Source organism: Lynx canadensis, chromosome D2, assembly GCF_007474595.2.
Source record: "Lynx canadensis isolate LIC74 chromosome D2, mLynCan4.pri.v2, whole genome shotgun sequence".
Classification (NCBI taxonomy): domain Eukaryota; kingdom Metazoa; phylum Chordata; class Mammalia; order Carnivora; family Felidae; genus Lynx; species Lynx canadensis.
In genome coordinates, this window is record NC_044313.2 from 15,675,309 (window position 1) to 15,694,933 (window position 19,625).

General features: G+C 37.1%; 1 protein-coding gene across 2 annotated transcripts in view; it reads right to left on the bottom strand.

The window, feature by feature from the left end:
- ATRNL1 (attractin like 1) overlaps positions 1 to 19,625 on the bottom strand; it is a 789,020-nt gene that overhangs the window by 747,301 nt on the left and 22,094 nt on the right. For both annotated transcript variants that reach the window (XM_030334763.1, XM_030334762.1), the window contains exons 2-5: positions 10,860 to 10,943; positions 9,069 to 9,182; positions 3,084 to 3,212; positions 1,236 to 1,444 (exon numbers count right to left, since the gene is read on the bottom strand). In XM_030334763.1, coding sequence (XP_030190623.1) covers positions 1,236 to 1,444; positions 3,084 to 3,212; positions 9,069 to 9,182; positions 10,860 to 10,943 — 536 coding nt within the window. The remainder of the gene's footprint in view (positions 1 to 1,235; positions 1,445 to 3,083; positions 3,213 to 9,068; positions 9,183 to 10,859; positions 10,944 to 19,625) is intronic.

The following is a 19,625-nucleotide window of genomic DNA, read 5'->3' on the forward strand; positions in this document are numbered from 1 at the left end:
TAATTTCTGATGTACCATTCTCTCCACAGAAATGTACATTATTTTACTTTCAAGATTAAAATTTTAAAAAAATGGTGTACCAAGACCATTTTTAGGACAAGAAAGATCACAGATTATTAAAAGAGCCATTTAATAAAGTACATGCTCCATGATTACAGGACAGAGAGAAATCTGTATCTGTCACAATAATCAAATTCGATTCAATAAGAAATCACTGGTATTTTGTGCCAGAGTAATTTTTTTAATGAGATAACATAGGTTTAAGATGGGCATGATTTAATAAGAATTCCTCTAAATGAGGACTCAGAATACTCAGTAACATTTTTTGAAAAATTCATCTAAATACTGATGAATACAACTATATAAGGAGCACGTTCTCTTCGGCTTTTCACTTAGATCTGACAGGAATTGCTGCTACACCAGGCTGTAACAACACATGATCCCGTGACTGGATTATTTATTTGAGTCAAAGTTATCTCAATCAACAGGATTAATATGCTGGAACAAAGTAAATACAATTAGTACAAAGTAAGCTCTGGACAGGTCAATGTATGGATAACTGGACGTATCTCTTCTTTTAATTTCACAATGACAAAATTTATGATTTTATACCCCAATATTTAAGTAAGCTAAAACACTTCAATGTAGTCTAAAATTAGTATTTAATCATAGCTATTTATAAAAACTATTTAGAAATTCTTCCCCAGGAATCTTACTTTTACAATAAGCAGTTGAAACCCTTCATCTTCTTTTAACCACTTTTTAAAAATATCGTTCTTTTAGAAAAACAGCCACAAGAGGTCAGTCTTTCCTAAGAAATAAGTTAAGCCGTAATACCAGGCAAGATGCACAGGTTTGCAGTACACTGTGTTTACCCATCAGAAGTCAAATTTGAATGCCCACACATTATATGCAGTCAGGTCACCAAATCTTTCCGGATTCAACAAAAAATTACGGAAGATGGTACTGATCACACACCCACAATTTAAAAAGCTCGCCATGTATAACTTCATTTGATTCTCAAAACAGGGTGTAGACAAAATCTTTACCAATGCTACTTGTGAAGAAACAAACTCACTAAGAAGTTGATCGCTCATGTGAGAATTCTAAAAATAAATACGTGAGATCTGGATGTGCCAACTACAGCAAAACAAACAAATGTAAAATCTCTTTTCACTTTATTAGATAGATACGTGAGTCAATGTTTCAAAAGCCATCACACCACACATGCTTACCTTGCCAGCTATCATTGCAGACACACAGCTTTTCTCCTGTTAGGTCACAGTAACCATGATCCGGACTGCCGCAGTTGGCTTTACAGTAAGGAATGTCACAGGCTTCACCCTTCCAGTATTTGTCACATTCACAGTACACTTGACTCGGAACAGAGACACTAGTGGTACACTTCCCGTGACCAGAGCAATTGTTAGGACAAGAATTGATTCTGTAAAATATAATTCATATATATTCAAATTCAAGGTAATTTAAATATAATTTTGGTTGATACTCTGTAAACTTTTTCCATTTAATGCAATTATGCTCTATTACTCTCTTTAATGCTCTATTGAACACAATTTCACCATGTGACTTCAGTTCTTTACTCTGTACCCTTTTGTCCTTAATGCAATTCAGTTCATATTTCTTTGCAATTGGGGCGCCTGAGTGGCTCAGTCGGTTAAGCATCCGACCAGCTCAGGTCATGATCTCACAGTTCATGAGTTCAAGCCCTCCATCAGCCTCTGTGCTGACAGCTCTCAGAGCCTGAAGCCTGCTTCGGATTCTGTGCCTCCCCCTCTCTCTGCCCCTCCCTGCTAGCATGCACTCACTCTCACTCTCTCTCTCTCTCTCAAAAAATAAATAATAAACATTTTTTGAAAATTTAAATATTTATTTGCAATTTGCATTAATTAATTCAATGAGTTTACTTTGCTACTAAGACTCCAAACTTCCAAGGACCACATACTCAACATTTGCAGAATCTATACAGTTCCAAGTGCAATGTTTTATGAAGTACTGAAATGTTTTGAATATACAATTTTACAGAAAAAATTAAATTCAGGAATACCTGAAACTACATGAAAAGCCAAGATATAACCTGGTTATATAATATTTAAATAGCATGCTATCACCTATACACTGTCATAAAAAAAAGGATGTTAATAAAATTTTATTTTCAAGCCCTTTAACCAATTATATCCTACTCTATATTTATTCTTCCTTGCATACATACTTGAGACAAATGAATCCTGCAACAACTTGCTGATTTTAAATTTTAACATTCTGAAGACATTTAGAGTATCTTATTCATGGTAAAATTCTCTGGCTATATTCTCCATTCCTGAAGAAAATGGGTTAAAAAGTCTATGAAGTTCCCCTATGGCCATTCCTGTGAAAGCATCTGGAAGCATCTCTGGCTCCTTCACTTCACCCCTGGGACTTCCAGATGTAAAAACTTATAAAGTGTCAGTCACATAATAGATTCTTAATACATATTACTTTTCTATTTAAATGACGAGACAGTGGTATTATCCACTTACCTTATCTTAAGCCTCAATTTCCTCACACATAAAATGGGGAAAATACCCATTTCGCGGAATTGTTGTAAAGAGAATCAAAAAACATAATGTACATAAAGTATCCAGTACAGCCCTGGAAAGCAGAAGGGCTACACAAACTTAGTTTACAAACCCATCTTCGAATTAGCAGTAAAATTCCTTCAAGCACAGACATGGATGAAGACTCCCTCTAATCCCACACATCTACTGCTACAAGTAAAGTTACACTTGTTTGTAGTTGTTTACTTAATCATTTACCAACAATTTTAAATTTCATAAATAACTGTCAACCAAACTTACCACTGTAATGTCCTGAGACTCAGAAATTATCCTAATATGAGCTTAGACAGTACTTTGAGGCATATTAAGATTTTATGTCACTTAGGAAGAGATCTCGCAATTCTGAAATTTAACATACTAGCCTGCTCCTCATATAGAAGACATAATAAATTCATATAAACACAATAAATTCTTGGAAGCTGAATTATAACAACCATCATGATATGAAATTTTTTAACAAATACTTACGAATAAAAAATGTTGAAACCAGTTAGATTATATGCAGCATCACTAAAAAAATGTAACAGTGCATAGCCAGATGTTGTAACGACTTCAGGCACAGTTTCATTTCCCCTGATTTCAGGGACTATCAAACCACTGTAAGAGAGCAAAATTGAACGCTGTATATATTAATATACATAGGGCTACTAACCACATAAAACTTACTCAAAAATATTCTTGTTATCACCACTAAATATCTATAACAGGATAAGCAACTAGAAGAAGGGTTAAGTTGAAAACAAGGTGCTATCTATTTTTCACCCATTTAGCCCTCCTACTGCTGCCAGTGAATGAACATTGCTTTCATACCATCATACTCCTTTTCTTCCTTCACACCATTTGGACGGCAATGGCCCATTTCTCCCTTTTATCCTGCTGTCCATCCAACTGTTACAGTACTAGAGGGTGGTCTCTTAACTCATGTATAAACCTTCACTTAATTCGCCTCTGCTTTTTCCCTCTGGTTGCAAATTCTGATGAAGCCAGAAGGAACACTCCACACTAGCTAAGTGATTACAATGACATTCTCATTAAACTTGTATACTTCCAGTATACTAACCTAGGTATTTTAGGCCATCTAAAAATACACACTATTTATATTTTTTCAAAATTTTCATACTTATCAAATTATATTAATATTCCAAAAGACACTTAAGCTCATATGCACACAAAAGAAAACAGTGGGGGCAGGGGAGGGGGGTGGTGCAGCAGATATAAATGTGTAACAGTTCTGAGTTAGTAACCAGGTAGTAATTGGTACTTTTCCCTTTTTAAATCTCCTCGTGGAAGAGGAAAAATTACATATCTTCATTTACTTACACCATGCTACCCTCTTAAATCTGTGAAAACATGCAATATGAGAAAAGAAGCTACTAACAACAAGTGACACTACTCGAAAAAGCCCATTCCTTTTAGGCACTGTTAAATTTATGTGTAGGCATCACCCAGGACCTGAACTACTCATTCAAATCATATTTGACAGAGCAAAGTGATATAGAATAGTGAAATAATTTATTTCATATACTCTCCAAGCAAACAAAAAGTAATCAAATCTTAATGCTTTTCTAATTATTACTGCATCTACTAACTAATGTTTATGAAGAAACAAAACCTTTTTAAAAGACTGTCAAGGGGCGCCTGGGTGGCTCAGTCGGTTAAGCGTCCAACTTCGGCTCAGGTCATGATTTCACGGTCTGTGGGTTCGAGCCCCACGTCGGGCTCTGTGCTGACAGCTCAGAGCCTGGTGCCTGTTTCAGATTCTGTGTCTCCCTCTCTCTGACCCTCCCCCGTTCATGCTCTGTCTCTCTCTGTCTCAAAAATAAATAAACGTTAAAAAAAAATTTTTTTAATAAGAAAAAATAAAAGACTGTCAAAAGATTTCAAATTCTGTAATACCAGTCTTACATATATTTTTCAATATAGTGAGATTACATCAAAGTGAGTACATTACTAGAAATAATATTAACAGATATAATTAATCTCTCTGAAACAAGGAACAGAATTGTTTACTTGGTTAGTTATTTATAAGTGCCGTTTTAAAAAAAGAATTATTTAAAGAATAAAAGTACTTTATATCAAGTCTTTATTTTTAAAAATAAACTGTAAAAAAGAGGGTTTCCACATCGTGCATGACACATCAACCAATCTGGACCAACTAACCCTCTCACTGAAGTCATCTAGAAAAATGACAACATACAAACAAAAATATGTTTGAAGGTACTGGAGAACTAAGAAGATGGTGAGCCCAGTTATCGGGGCCATTTCTCCTTAAGGGCATTTGCTGATTTCAAAGTCAGAGATGAGATTTGAATGGCTAAAAAACTGGGTTGCTTTAGACAAATAAGAAAACAAAAAGTGGAACCCAGGGTCCTCGCTCTGACCTGGGGCCCCAAAGACTATGAGTAAAAGTGAACTAGTAAAAGATAGGCCCTCCAGGGCCTGCCAGTGTTCCCATGCACACTCTACAGGAATATATTATCTTTCTAGGCCCCAAATTATTACTACATATGATTTTACAAACATGACATCCAGTGCACAATAAAAAATAACACTTCTCTATTACAATCCACTCTCCACATTCTAAAAAGTCTTGCCTATAGAATAAAGTGCAGTTTCCTTAGTGTGGTATACAAAAAAGCACTACAGTGATTAAGGGATTATAAAACCTGAGTTTATATTCTGACTATATTACTTACTAGCCAGGCAACTTTGAGGCACTCAGTGAATCTCTTTGTGCCTCAATTCCGCATTTATAAATGGAGAACTTATAAACTCCATGGCAATAATAATCCCTAACTAAAGGGTTATTATGAGGATTAAATGAGTAAATATATACAAAGAACTCTTGCATACTGCCTGGCACATGATAAGCATTCAGTAGATGTACCAATTACTGTTCATTGGGTAATCTGGCTCCTACCAATCCCTTCTCATTTCCTATGATCAAATTACTCATAACTACTTATATTAGCCCAAAATACAATGCTCTTTAATAAGTCTATGCCTTGGTACATGTTTTTCTCTACCAAGAACGTCCTATCATACCCCCATACTTTGCCTACCATTCTTGTACTCAAGATGAAATTCACCATGAAGAATTAGTTACTTCTTCTAAAATCATAAGCACTCTTTTCATAACCTGATTATAATGCTCTTTGTGTCGGTAAAAAAAAAAAAAAAATCTGTGTGCATGCCACCACCAGTGCCTAACTGCTGTGTACTGATGTAGCCTCCAAATCCTTGGAATTTCCCAAGTGATAGGAGCAGTTCTGTTATTCATGGGGAACTCTGCTCATTTATGCTAATGAGTGACTCAGGATGGGAGCTGGCCACACCATAAAGACTAACCATGCAATTAAAGTGTTGGGGCCTTGAGCCACAATAAATCAATCAAACTTCCAGAGAGAGGAGGGGGACTAGAGACACAGTTCGACCCTGTGGCCAATGATTCAATCAATCATGCCTGCATAATGAAACCCCAACAAAAACTCTGGATACCTGTAGCTCAGGTGATCTTCCTGGATAGTGATGGGAAGGGAACATATCCCAAAGACAAAATTGTGTTTATGATCCTCTCAGACCTCATTCTGTACATCTCTTCATTTGGCTGGTCCTGATTTTTATCCTTTATCATAAAACTATAATAGATACAGTGTTTTCCTGAGTTCTGTGAGTCATTCTACTGAATTATTGAACCTGAAGAAGTGATGGGCACCCTTAAGTCTGTAGCCAGCTGGTCAGAAGTGTGCATGACCTGGGGACCTCTGAACCTGCAGCTGGTATCTCAACTAAGGACAGTTCTATGAAGGGCTATGCACTCAATCTATGAAGTCTGGCCCAACTCCAGGTACCTGGTATGTGAAGTCACTGCAATAGCCTAATCTTAATCCTTACTATATCCTCCAGGCTTATGATACTCTCTGGAATTAAGTTATCAAATATTTATTGAATAATATATACTTATAAAATTAGAATAATTCAAACACTTAGACTCTGTGTTACAGGCTTTTAGGTCAGGAGATGGTCATGTTCTAATCCTGGCTCCACCATCTATTAGAAGTAAAACAACTTCTCTGAGTCTCAATTTTCTCAACTATAAAATGGGGATATTAGTACCTCTTCCACAGATCCTTGTGAGAATTTGATGACATTTAAACTGCCTAGTACATTGATTAGCATCAAGTGGATACTCAATAAACATCTTGCAACATCTTTCAATCTCCTTCAAGATAGCCAATAGGAACACTTGCCAATGAAGTCAATGGCTCCATCTTCAAAGTCATAGAGTAAATCCCAACCTGCTAATTAGCTTACAAAAGTTTCCTTTAGTATCAAAAAAACATTGGTAAGAGTGTTAATGGATCACTGTCAATTAATGCAAAGTCATTATAACTACTAGGAAAACAAAAGGAAAGGCACACATCTAAATGATGGTCAGTCTACAATGACATAAAAATAATGATAGCTGACTAAAACCTAAATTGATAAAAATTAATGTATTAACCCAGAATCTTATCTAATTGTTACAATAAATTATCCTACAATAGAATTAAACACATGACTACTCCATTTTCTTTTTTTATGTATCTCTTTCTCTTTATTGGAGAAACTGTGTATCAAATGAATGGTTGTTTTGTTTTTTTTTCTAAATATAATTTATGGTCAAATTGGCTTCCATTCAATACGCAGTGCTCATCCCAACAAGTGCCCTCCTCAATACCCACTTTCCCCTCTCCCCCAGCCCCCATCAACCCTCGGTTTGTTCTCGGTATTTAAGAGTTTCTTATGGTTTGCCTCTCTCCTTCTCTGTTTGTAACGTTTTTTTCCCCCTTCCCTTCCCCCATGGTCTTCTGTTAAGTTTCTCAAGATCCACATATGAGTGAAAACATATGGTATCTCTTTCTCTGAACTCCATTTTCTATGTATTGTCCTTGGACGAAAGGGCTACTTATGGAAACCCTTTAAATAACTTTCAAACAACTGAAAAATTAAATTCTGAAAGCGTTTAGAGCAAAAGCAGTATTAGAGACTGTATCTAAGACCCTAAAGCGTCACTGTGAAATATTCACTCAGAAATACAAGTCCTTACATGTCTATGCAAAAAATAATAGTTCGCATTCCTAGTAAACAGAATATTTGCAACATAAATAGTAAAAATAAAATTTTTAAAAATTTGAAGGGAACAATAAGCTTGTATAATTTATTTAAAATTTTTCAAATGACAGGGGCGCCTGGGTGGCGCAGTCGGTTAAGCGTCCGACTTCAGCCAGGTCACGATCTCGCGGTCCGGGAGTTCGAGCCCCGCGTCGGGCTCTGGGCTGATGGCTCAGAGCCTGGAGCCTGTTTCCGATTCTGTGTCTCTCTCTCTCTCTGCCCCTCCCCCGTTCATGCTCTGTCTCTCTCTGTCCCAAAAATAAATAAACGTTGAAAAAAAAAAAAAATTAAAAAAAAAAAATTTTTCAAATGACAGATCGTGTAAGCAATACTATGGAAATAACCAATACAAGGAATAACGTAATCAGCAATTGTGGTCAATAATCATTTTAGTTAAATTACACACAAAAGCAACATTACATGATCGTAATTTTTCCTGTGCCTAATATATTTTCTCCTATTCATAAAACATTTTAGAATAATTCGTACATACATACATAGAAAAGACTTTTAAATTGATATTGAAAATGCTGTAACTTTAAAATTAAGTCTGACTACCTAACAATAAATATTTTGGAACAATCAAAATTCCCAAATTTTGGGGCTCCTGGGTGGCTCAGTCGGTTAAGCGTCCGACTTCAGCTCAGGTCATGATCTCACGGTCCGTGGGTTCGAGCCCCACGTCGGGCTCTGTGCTGACAGCTCAGAGCCTGGAGCCTGTTTCAGATTCTGTGTCCCCCTCCCTCTCTGACCCTCCCCTGTTTATGCTCTGTCTCTCTCTGTCTCAAAAATAAACATTAAAAAAAATTTTTTTTTTAATTCCCAAATTTTGAGAAATGAAAGAAACACACTCTTTATTAAAACGTTCCATAAAGTATAATTTGACCTTCTGTACAGAATTGAAAATTTCTCATTTCACTATAATAAATAGACAACTATAAAAAATATATACATTTGTCTATTATTTCTTTGTTAACTAGAACTCACATTAATCTCTACAACAGGTAGTTCTGAAAACATATTCAAACTGCTTTAAAAGAATAAACTATATGTAGGAGAATAAAGGATACTTAACAAGAATTTCTGAGAGTACTTATTGATCTTTCCTAAATCAGCATTTATACTGTTATATACATCTAAGTTGACACAGTATGCAACATTGTATTATAATCACCTTTGAAATTTAGCAATCAATATCTCTGCTGGACTTTTTAAAGCACAGAGCGGTATATTTAAAATTCAAAAATTTTAGTTACTTTTCTACAACTATAGGCTCATCAATTAAACAGAATTACTCACCTAAGAACAGCTATCAAAGGTGCATATATTGAATCTCCATCGTAAACATACATATGATCCCAGCTACATTCTGTTGCAAAATGATTGAATCTTAATCTTAACACTGCATTTGGACTGAAAAAAAATTATTAAAATATGTTTAAATTAATATGCAATATTCAAAGCACAGTCCAAAAAAATTTTTAACAGAATACTGTATAAGAAAACCTATTTACAGAAAATTTTCTATGCATTCTTAAGTCACCAGTGTCAAAAAAGACTGATAAAGAGTCATATCTAAATTGTAAAAATGAGGGCCACCTGGCTGGCTCAGTCAAATTCTGAGTCACAAGCATGTGACTCTTGATCTCAGGGTCATGAGTTCGAGCCCCATGTGGGGTGTAGAGATTATGAATAAATAAATAAATAAATAAATAAATAAATAGCAAAAATGACATACAACTTCAAAATCTAGTAATAGGCTGTATATATAAATCACCATTTTCTGAAAATTTAGTCAGCAGTAAATGTTCTATGTCTTGATTAAAGTGGACATTACAGGGGCGCCTGGGTGGCGCAGTCAGTTAAGCATCCGACTTCAGCCAGGTCACGATCTCGCGGTCCGTGAGTTTGAGCCCCACGTCAGGCTCTGGGCTGATGGCTCGGAGCCTGGAGCCTGTTTCCGATTCTGTGTCTCCCTCTCTCTCTGCCCCTCCCCCGTTCATGCTCTGTCTCTCTCTGTCCCAAAAATAAATAAAAAGCGTTGAAAAAAAAAATTTTTTTTTTAAAAAAGTGGACATTACATAGATTACATTATTGAAACTTTATTGAACTGTACACTTAATATACATTTTATTGTATGCAAATTACAGTTAAATAAAGTTGATTTTTAAAATTCAACACTCAAAAAGTAGCAACTCATTTCTACACAGTCCTTATTAACTAAAGGCCCCAACCAATATGGTCTTGAAATTTTAATCAAAAGGTCTTGATATACTATTAACAAATGAACAAAATGAAAAGAGAAGGGCGGGGGAGGGGGCGCCTGTCTGGCTCAGTTAGTAGAGCATGTGACCCTTGAGTGTGGGGTAATGAGTTCAAGCCCAACACTGGGCTTACTTAAAAAACAAAAAACAAACAAGTAAAACACAAACAAAATGAGAGCACAGATGCACAGAGAATAACTTTTAAGTTCTAAAAACTTTCTAAGTAACCCTCCCCCCAAAAAAACATTTTCTAAATCATAAAATGGTTCAAAAATAACTTCTATCAATTCATTTATGATCTGTTCACAGTATGTTTAAATAGATCAATTCAATCTCAAGCCCAATTACTGAAAAATACTGTAAAAGGATAATTAACTCTCTCCTACAAAATGTTCTTTTTTTTATCTTCTATTTAAAACATATATATAACTATTTTATAACTAAAATGCTGACTAGTATGAACCAATGGCATAATTCAGCATGGAATATTTTTATACTTTCTATGGCATCTTCAAACTCCGTAAGATGTTTAAAGCAAGCCAAAATGCCTACTCAATTTACTGCCACACTAACATAACTCAAAAATAAAATATATGTAACAAACTACTATCACAAGTAAAGGGGTACTATAATTCATATTAAATGTGATATCTAAAAGTTGTAAATCTCATTTAAAAATATCATGAATAATGACTGAATAAACTATAAGCAATCGCATGAACTATAGAACTACAAAATTACACTATAAGATAATGCTTTAACATTTATATGATCACCTTCTTTATCATTTAAGAATAAAATAAATTAATTCAAATTATATACTTACTAGCCTTCAATTAGCCATGTACATTTAGTTTTATATTTATAGTTAATTGGACCATCTGTTAAATATCCAGAAGGTTCGGTTAACCTAGAAAACAAAATCATGAAAACAAGTACCTTAAAGTAACTTTAAGACATATAGTAGCATAAGAAAATCAAAAAGACATCAAATCAAAGAAACAGGATGTAGCATTTTCTAACAGGGAAAAAATATTTACAAATTAGGAAAATTTCCAAATTGCCATACATCTCTCTACATCTTGAAAGAATTTATTTTGTATTTCTTTAAACCGTGACATACTTGGTTTTATTTTACACGGTAAAAACACACCTGAGCCTGGGTGGCTTGTCACTTAAATGTCCAACTTCAGCTCAGGTCATGATCTCACGGTTTGTGAGTTCAAGCCCCACATGAGCCTCTCTGCTGTCAGCGCAGAGCCCGCTTCAGATCCTCTGTCCCCCTCTCTGCCCCACCCCACTCAGATTCTCTCTCTCCAAAATAAATATTTTTTAAAAAACACACACACTGCAAGACTGAATATTGTGCTGATGGGTTTAATCTGGATGCAAAATAGATGAAGTTAAATTGCATCTGTACACAAATAAGGTGGAGGCAAAAGACCTTGGAAGGTCAAACACACTTTAAAAGATGCAGTTCAATGAACCAGAGCAATTGTGTTTTGTACACACCAGCTTCAGAGTCCCACTGTTAGCTGTATTTGCTTTTGGCTTTTGTTTTTGTAGTTCTCACTCATTCTCAAGTAGTAAGTTACTTATTTATTTACCTATTCTAATCTAAGTAAACACACAATATTATACTAGTTTCAGGTGTACAAATCAGTGATTTAAAAAGTCTATACACTATGCTATGTTCACCATAAGAATAGCTACCATCTGTCACTGAATTTGTTTCCCACGTACCAGGACTGCTGATGTAACTATCTTCTATTTATAATTATCCTCTATTTAAAACATAAAAAAGAAAAAGACCATTAGAAACATGTCCATTTTCGGGGCGCCTGGGTGGCTCAGGGGGCTGAGTGTCCCAACTCTTGATTTCAGCTCAAGTCATGGTCCCAGGGTTGTGGGACGGAGACCCATGTTGGGCTCCACACCAAGCATGGAGCCTGCCTAAGATTCTCACTCTCTCTCCCTCTGTCCTTCTCTGCCTCTGCCTCTTTCCCCAATTCATACTCTCTGTCTAAAAATTTTTTTTAATTTTTTTAAGAAAAATTTCAGTTTTCAGAATTTAAAAATATTTAAAACAAGATATCAGTTCTACTTCATTGGTACCTCCTTAGCTCCAATCCAATTGTTTCACCCACAAAAGACCATATTTTAAATAATTAAGATATCTTCCCATTTAGCCTTTATATATTTATATATACAAACATATACATATACACACAAGGGCTTATCAGTCTTTATCACTTATACATAAACACATATATCACACATAATATACACATATGCACATAGATCTCAGGGTCATTATCTAGTTTTAGATAAATTAAATTCTCCTTATAGTATAAAGTCTCAAATACACTAGGGGAAAAAACAAAAACAAAAACAAAAACAAAAAGCTTCATTTACCTAAATCATGGTTGACAGAAATGTCAGTCAAAAAAGAATGTTATTTGTAAGTCTTTCATAATCCCTGCAAATTACTTTAGGTAATAAAGGGGCTATTTTATACTTGGAAAAGGTTTTCAAGAACAAATTCCAATATTCTCAAATTAATGTAATAATAAATTGAGCCATTTATTGACACATTTCCATGTGTCAGGATCTACTGTAAGTGCCTAATGTGCTACCTCATTTAAAAATCTCAAAAACCTTATGAGGTTGTAATTATTAATCCCATACTACAGATGAGAAAACTGAGGCGCAATTTAAAGAACAGGTTAAAAAACTTGTCCTAATTTTCACTTTCAACAATACCAGATAAGGTAATTCAGACAAACCCTGTATTGTAAACAGCTTTAAAAAGCTAAGGAATAATTTTAAAATCTTAAAAGCGTCTTATAAGTAGCAAAATGGTAGCATCTACCAACCCAAGACCCAAAAGTTGCAAATTCTTTAAAATGAGGCAAGCATTCAGAGCTGTTTTTGCTCTGGAGAGACTTGTCTATCAAGAAGACAGCATCAGGACGTTGAGTGCTTTTGGCAGCCTGATAGAGGGAGGGAGATAAAATTGAAGGCAAAGGCTCACAAAAGGTAGAGGCTCAAACAATATGGCACTTGGAATTGAGACACAATGACCTGTTACTAGGGTAAGAGTGTATCAGAAATAAACCAGCCACAACATGGACTGCAGCCTAGCTATGAGTCAACTGGGTGTTAGAAAACCCCAAGACTTACAATTGGCTTCAGGTGATACTGGAACTGCCAGTATGTCAAAGCTCCTAACAGAAGATACAAAATTACTCTCCAAAGAAAGGTAACATTATTCTAGGCCTCACATTATTCCTTCCAATAATTTTTCAAATAAAATGTCCAGCATGATTAAAGATAATACGACATATGAAGATGCAAGACAGCAAAATAAGAACCAACAGACAACAGGAAGAGACCCGAAGATATTTCTTTTTTTTTTAATTTTTTTTTTCAACGTTTATTTATTTTTGGGACAGAGAGAGACAGAACATGAACGGGGGAGGGGCAGAGAGAGAGGGAGACACAGAATCGGAAGCAGGCTCCAGGCTCTGAGCCATCAGCCCAGAGCCTGACGCGGGGCTCGAACTCACGGACCGCGAGATCGTGACCTGGCTGAAGTCGGATGCTTCACCGACTGCGCCACCCAGGCGCCCCTAGATATTTCAATTACAGAGATGATCAGATGTGTCCTATAAAACAAATACGCTTTACCAAATTCAAAAAGACAAAAGGACAAGATTTAAAATTTTGGCAGTTAATTGAAAACTATAAAAAGTAATTCTGATGCACAGGTTTACAGCACATTCAAACACAGCTAAAACAGGGTGAGAGATCTACAAGACAGGCCCAGAAAAAATATCTAAACTACAGCAGGACGACTGAGAATTCAACCCACTGGCTTTGTGTCATTCTACCAGGTGAAACTCCCAACATGTTGAGATTCTAGGTGAGAGCAGGGGAAACAAAAATAAGGACTAGAAGAACAAAACCACAGATATCAATTATCATCTTGTAACAAATCATAGAAACAAAGATCATAACAGCTTTACATAGTTTCTATTTGCTTGTCATGTGCAGATCTTCTCTCCTTCCCATGTTTATTTTACATACAAGTTGTAAGTTAACTTGACAATTTAGACTTTAGATAATGGCATATTCAGTATGACTATGACCAGATATGAAGAGTAATTAATACAACCAATCATAGATCATAGATACAATGGTTCTTGGAACTGTGTATTTCCTCATTTGGAACAAAGGGTGAGAACTTCAGTTGAAGACGTGTATCTTCTTAGAAATACAGTGTTGCTTGGTTGTTGGAGAATTCATATATGTTTAAAAAAAATTTTTTAACATTTATTCATTTTTGAGAGACAGAGAAAGAGCATGAACGGGGAAGGGGTAGAGAAAGGAAGACACAGAATCTGAAACAGGCTCCAGGCTCTGAGCCGTCAGCAGAGCCCGATGCAGGGCTCGAACTCACAAACTGCGAGATCCTGACCTGAGCCGAAGTCGGACGCTCAACTGACTGATCCACCCAGGCGCCCCAATGTTTAGAAGGAAGGATAAAGAAGATGAATAATCAAAGGGTAGACTGTTCAATTATCCATTGCCTCTCACCTCAAAATCCACACTGCCTATGTGAAAATGGATCTGGGTCCTTTAAACATTTTTTCTTTGTCAGATGGCATGATGTTAAGTTGGCATACTTTGTCAACAGAGTGCACTAGAGAGATCGCAGGAGGAAAGAGTTTTGCTTGGTGGTTCCAATGTACTTCCTCACCAAGCTCCTGCAGCTTGGTTTCTCCGGAACTAGGCTCCTATAGTATGCAATGGCCAGCAACCCAGCCACCAACAGCCTCTCCCAGCACCTCCCCTCAGACAATTCTGCAGCAGAGTGCCTTCACTGAGACACCGCCCCATAAACAGCACACCCCATCTTGCAATAAGATAAACATAGCAAATTCCCAAGGGCAGATAACAAATAATTTCTACCAGGGCAGCATTACAGCAACTGCGCCACTCAGTGAGCCACAGCCATGCCCCCCCAACAAGGTCTGGATCTCAGGTCAGGAGTTGGGGTGCTCTTAAGTGTTCCTTATCAACCATAAGAATAGTAGTGGCTGCTCCTTTTATCCACTATTTCTACATTCTCTGGAATTCCCATTACTTCTTACTAGCCAATCTCTCATTATTCCAATCCCTATTACAGTCAAATATTCTTTTCATTAAACTTCTCCTGTTAAAATTACTGTGATTCTCTTTTCTGATTAGACCCAAACCAATCAACCAAAATAATATTTAGACCCAAAATAATCAAGGATAGGCAAAATAAAATCCCAGTATCACACCACTATGCACACAACAAAATGGCCGAAATTAAAAAGAATAATACCAAATATTGGCAAAGATGTGGAAAAAAAAGAGTTGTCAAGGGAATAAATTACAATTGCACAAAGTCAGTTGGTATTACGTTGCATAGTTGAAAACAGACACACCTTATGAAGTAGCTGACAGTGTCTGTGCTACCCCCATATCCTCTCAGACCCCCTCACTATTTCCACACATTCCAACCTAACTTCCTCAGATGAGCACCTGCTTCTTTGCTGGAGGCTCCCCTCTGGCTGCTGGAACCCACACTTCCTCTGCATATGCTGAGCTGAAAGTGCCTATCTATAAATCAGCATCCTCCGAGGGGTAGCCCCTAGCCAATGAATGATTTGGTAAGGGTACCCCCAAGCTTCCTTACCTCTTTGCTGGGATAATACTGAAGGACATTCCCCCCTCCCCCAGTACTTCCTTGTGGGATTAAATGCTAGTCACCCACTGTGGTAGCTGACTTGGTAACATACTTCTGACTGGCTACTTTTCTCCTCTATACTACTCCGTCAACACCCCTGCATCTCCCAAGTATACTACATGTGCTTGATTCTCAGTGTAAAAGCAGATACTTCTGCTTCAGGGTGGTGGAGGGGAGGGTGACCAAACTAACAGTTACCACCAGGAAGCAGATCTTCGGGACCGGATTCTGGGGTTGGATCACTCACTGGGCAGATGGTAGAGTAGCAACAACTCCTGGCAAGCTACAGCATCACAATGACTAAGACTTCCACTTGTTCACTGGAAGGTTATGCACTGACAACAGGCTAATGCAACAGCTCTAATATTTGAGAAGTACAGTAGCAAGGGTAATCACAAGGACTGTGGCATTAGATGACTGCTATAAAAGGTCACTGATGTGCGAAAGGAAGTCAATTGCAGCAGAGTGCCTCTAGTGAGACACCTGGCAATGAACAGTTTTCCCAGCACCGGGTAAGGCTCAGTTCATCATCCACCAATCCAGCTTTAGGTAGAGTGTAAAAGCCAGGAGACTCTCATATTTAAAGGCAATTTCTACTCCTGAAGCCAGAAAGAAGATCAAGCTGAAAAGCAGGCCCAGGATCAGATTGTGAGATCTGATTTACAGAGAGCAGAATTACAGAAAAGTCTAATTCGCTGCCATGGCAAAACTCCAGTGTTAGGAGAGTGCCCCTAAGAGGAAGTAAAACCCTAAGACCTGGGAAGGTGTCATATGGGTAGATGCGCATGAGAACCTTGAGCCTGCAAAAATCCTTCCAAAGCCAGAGTTGACAGTAAGAAAAATAAATTCCCACCTTCTTCGTATGACCACTTGTTCTTAAGCCATGCCAACAAGTAACACCAGAATTGAATTAAATCAATTTAATCAATAACAACTGGCTACAGTAATCATGCATCCAAAAACCATAAAATTAGCAGCAGTCCCATAGAGTGACCACACACAAAAAAGATAAATTTAAAATCCCCAAATAGTTGCAAATTAAGTAACAGGCCTCTCAGTCAACAAGACAATTAGAAAATATTTTTAAGTGAATAATATTAAAACCACAACATATCAAATTTTATGAGATGAAGCTAAGCCAGCATTTAGAGAGAAATTTTAGCTCTTGATGTGCTAAAACTGAAAATCAATTATCCAAGGTTACACAGCTCAAGAAGCTAGAAAAAGAACTGTAAATTAAACCAAAAGAAAGTATGAAGTACGGTTCAGTTGGTTAAGTCTCCAACTTGGGCTCAGGTCATAATCTCACTGCTTGTGAGTTTGAGCCCCGAGTCAGGCTCTGTGCTCACAGCTCAGAGCCTGGAGCCCGCTTTGGATTCTGTGTCTCCCTCTCTCTCTCTGCCCCTCCCAGCTCATGTTCTGGCTCTCTCTCTCCTTCAAAGATAAATAAACAGGAAAGGAAAAGAAAGGAAAAGGAAGGGGAGGGAAGGGGAGGGGAGGGGAGGGGAGGGGAGGGGAGGGGAAGGGAAGGGAAGGGAGGGGAGGGGAGGGGAAGGAAGGGAAGGGAAGGGAAGGGAAGGGAAGGGAAGGGAAGGGAAGGGAAGGGAAGGGAAGGGAAGGGAAGGGAAGGGAAGGGAGGGAGGGAAGGAAGGGAAGGGAGGGGAAGGAAGGGAAGGGAGGGGAGGGAGGGAAGGAAGGGAAGGGAAGGGAAGGAAGGGAAGGGAAGGGAAGGGAAGGGAAGGGAAGGGAAGGGAAGGGAAGGGAAGGGAAGGGAAGGGAGGGGAAGGGAGGGGAAGGGAAGGGAAGGGAAGGGAAGGAAAGAGGGAGGGAGAAAGAAAGAACAAAAAAGAAAAGAAAAGAAAAAAGAAAAGGAAATATGAAGAGGAGAATAATAACAGAAATCTCTTAAATAGAAAAGTCATATAATAAAGAAAATTAACATAACTAAAAGCTGGCTTCATGAAGGCTAATAAAATTAATAACCCCCTAGCAAAAGTTACCAAGAAAAAAGTATGAATTACATGATCAAAAAGGAAAAGAGAAACATCACTACTGATGCTACTAAATAAATAAGACATTAAGAACAACTCCTACCAATACATTTAACATTTTAGATGAAAGGAATAATTCCTTAAATAGTACAACGTGACAAAACCAACAGAAGAAGAAATTAAAATTACAAATATCCTTCATGCAAAAAACCCAAACAAAATATGACCAAATTTAATCTAGCACTATATAGTAAGAATAAATTTAACACTACTGCCAACAGAAGCATGTGTAAAAATTTGGAGGCTCATGAAACAGCACTGCTATGTTGGGGAGCTGAAAGTCATTCAGTGAATCAGTGGGGAATGTCTGATGCTGAGACTGTACAGGGTGATCCAGATGACAGTGGTATAACAATAGAGAGGATAGACTTAACAGTTACTATGATTGGTTCAAGGAGAGAAAGTATAAATTTAATTGCATTTTTCCCTTGAGCAGCTAAGTTTACCTAACATTTTTGCATTTAATTCACAAAATCATTTGCTGATACAGTATGAAAATCATCCCATGCCTAGCATGAAACCCTTTCAGAGCAAAACAAACAAAAACAAAAAGACAGCTATACAGAAGGCAATCCTCAAAAACACTGAAAGGCAAATATGACAACCCCTGCTGCATTAGGCAAAAGTTTACAGAGGAAGCAAACAACAGATCTACAAAGAGCCTGGAAGGAAAATCTGGAGAGAGATTCTTTGAACAATTAGGATATTGAAAAACTATCCAGTATGTGGGCCTAAACGGGAATCTGGGAAGCCACATGCATCCCCAGGGAAAACTACATGCTCAAAAAAGACCTAAGAAGACTCTACATTATCACCTCTGGCTACTTTTTAGACTGAAAGCCAGAAGGAAATGAAGGCTAAGGCAGAGGCATAAACAATGGAGCTAAGCACTGGAGGAATACCCCACAAGAGTTAATCTGCAAAGACTAGGAGAGTTATTTATTTTGCCTTTGGCTTCATGCATTCAGGGAAATCTTTGTCACTGGATGACCACAAACTAAAAGAACAAAATCTTTAGAAAGCATACCCAACAAAGAATACAGTCATTACAGAAGTAGTTTAGAAAAATCCCTAACTACAACCCACATAAGCAAAAGAAAAAACAAATCCTGAGAGAGAAGACTCTGATTTCCAGAATTATCACATTACAATAATAAAAAATTACCAAAATTATCAAATTACAATTTTCAAATTTACAAATTTCCAAAATTATCACATTACAATAATAAAAAATTACCAAGCATGCAAAGAAATAAAGTATGGCCATTCACAGAGGCTAACAGAGGTTAGCAGAAATTGTCCCCATGGAAACAGACACTGAACTTGCTATTTCTAATGTTTCTACAATACATTCTAAGTTTCAAACAACTAACTTATTTTTTAAAACTTTGTGGCATGAATTGAGTGCCATACTGACATGTTAATCTAGATCAGAGCCCCACACACTACTGGCCTATTGCCTGTTTGTGTAAGTGAAGATTTACTGGAATTCAGCTACACCCATTTGCTCACATATGTCTAAGACTGCTAACATGTTGCAAGAGCAGGGTTGAGTAGCGGCAACAGAAACCATCTAGCCTGCAAAGCCTAAAATATCTATTATCTGGCCTTTTACAGAAAAAAGATTGCCAATATCGGTCTAGATGCCTGTCACATGCCCATATGCCTTCAAATGTCTCATCTAGCTACAACTGCCCAATCTAGAGTCCCTGATCAAATAAACATGCTGTGCTATTTAAAATACAGGAATGCCCACTACTGA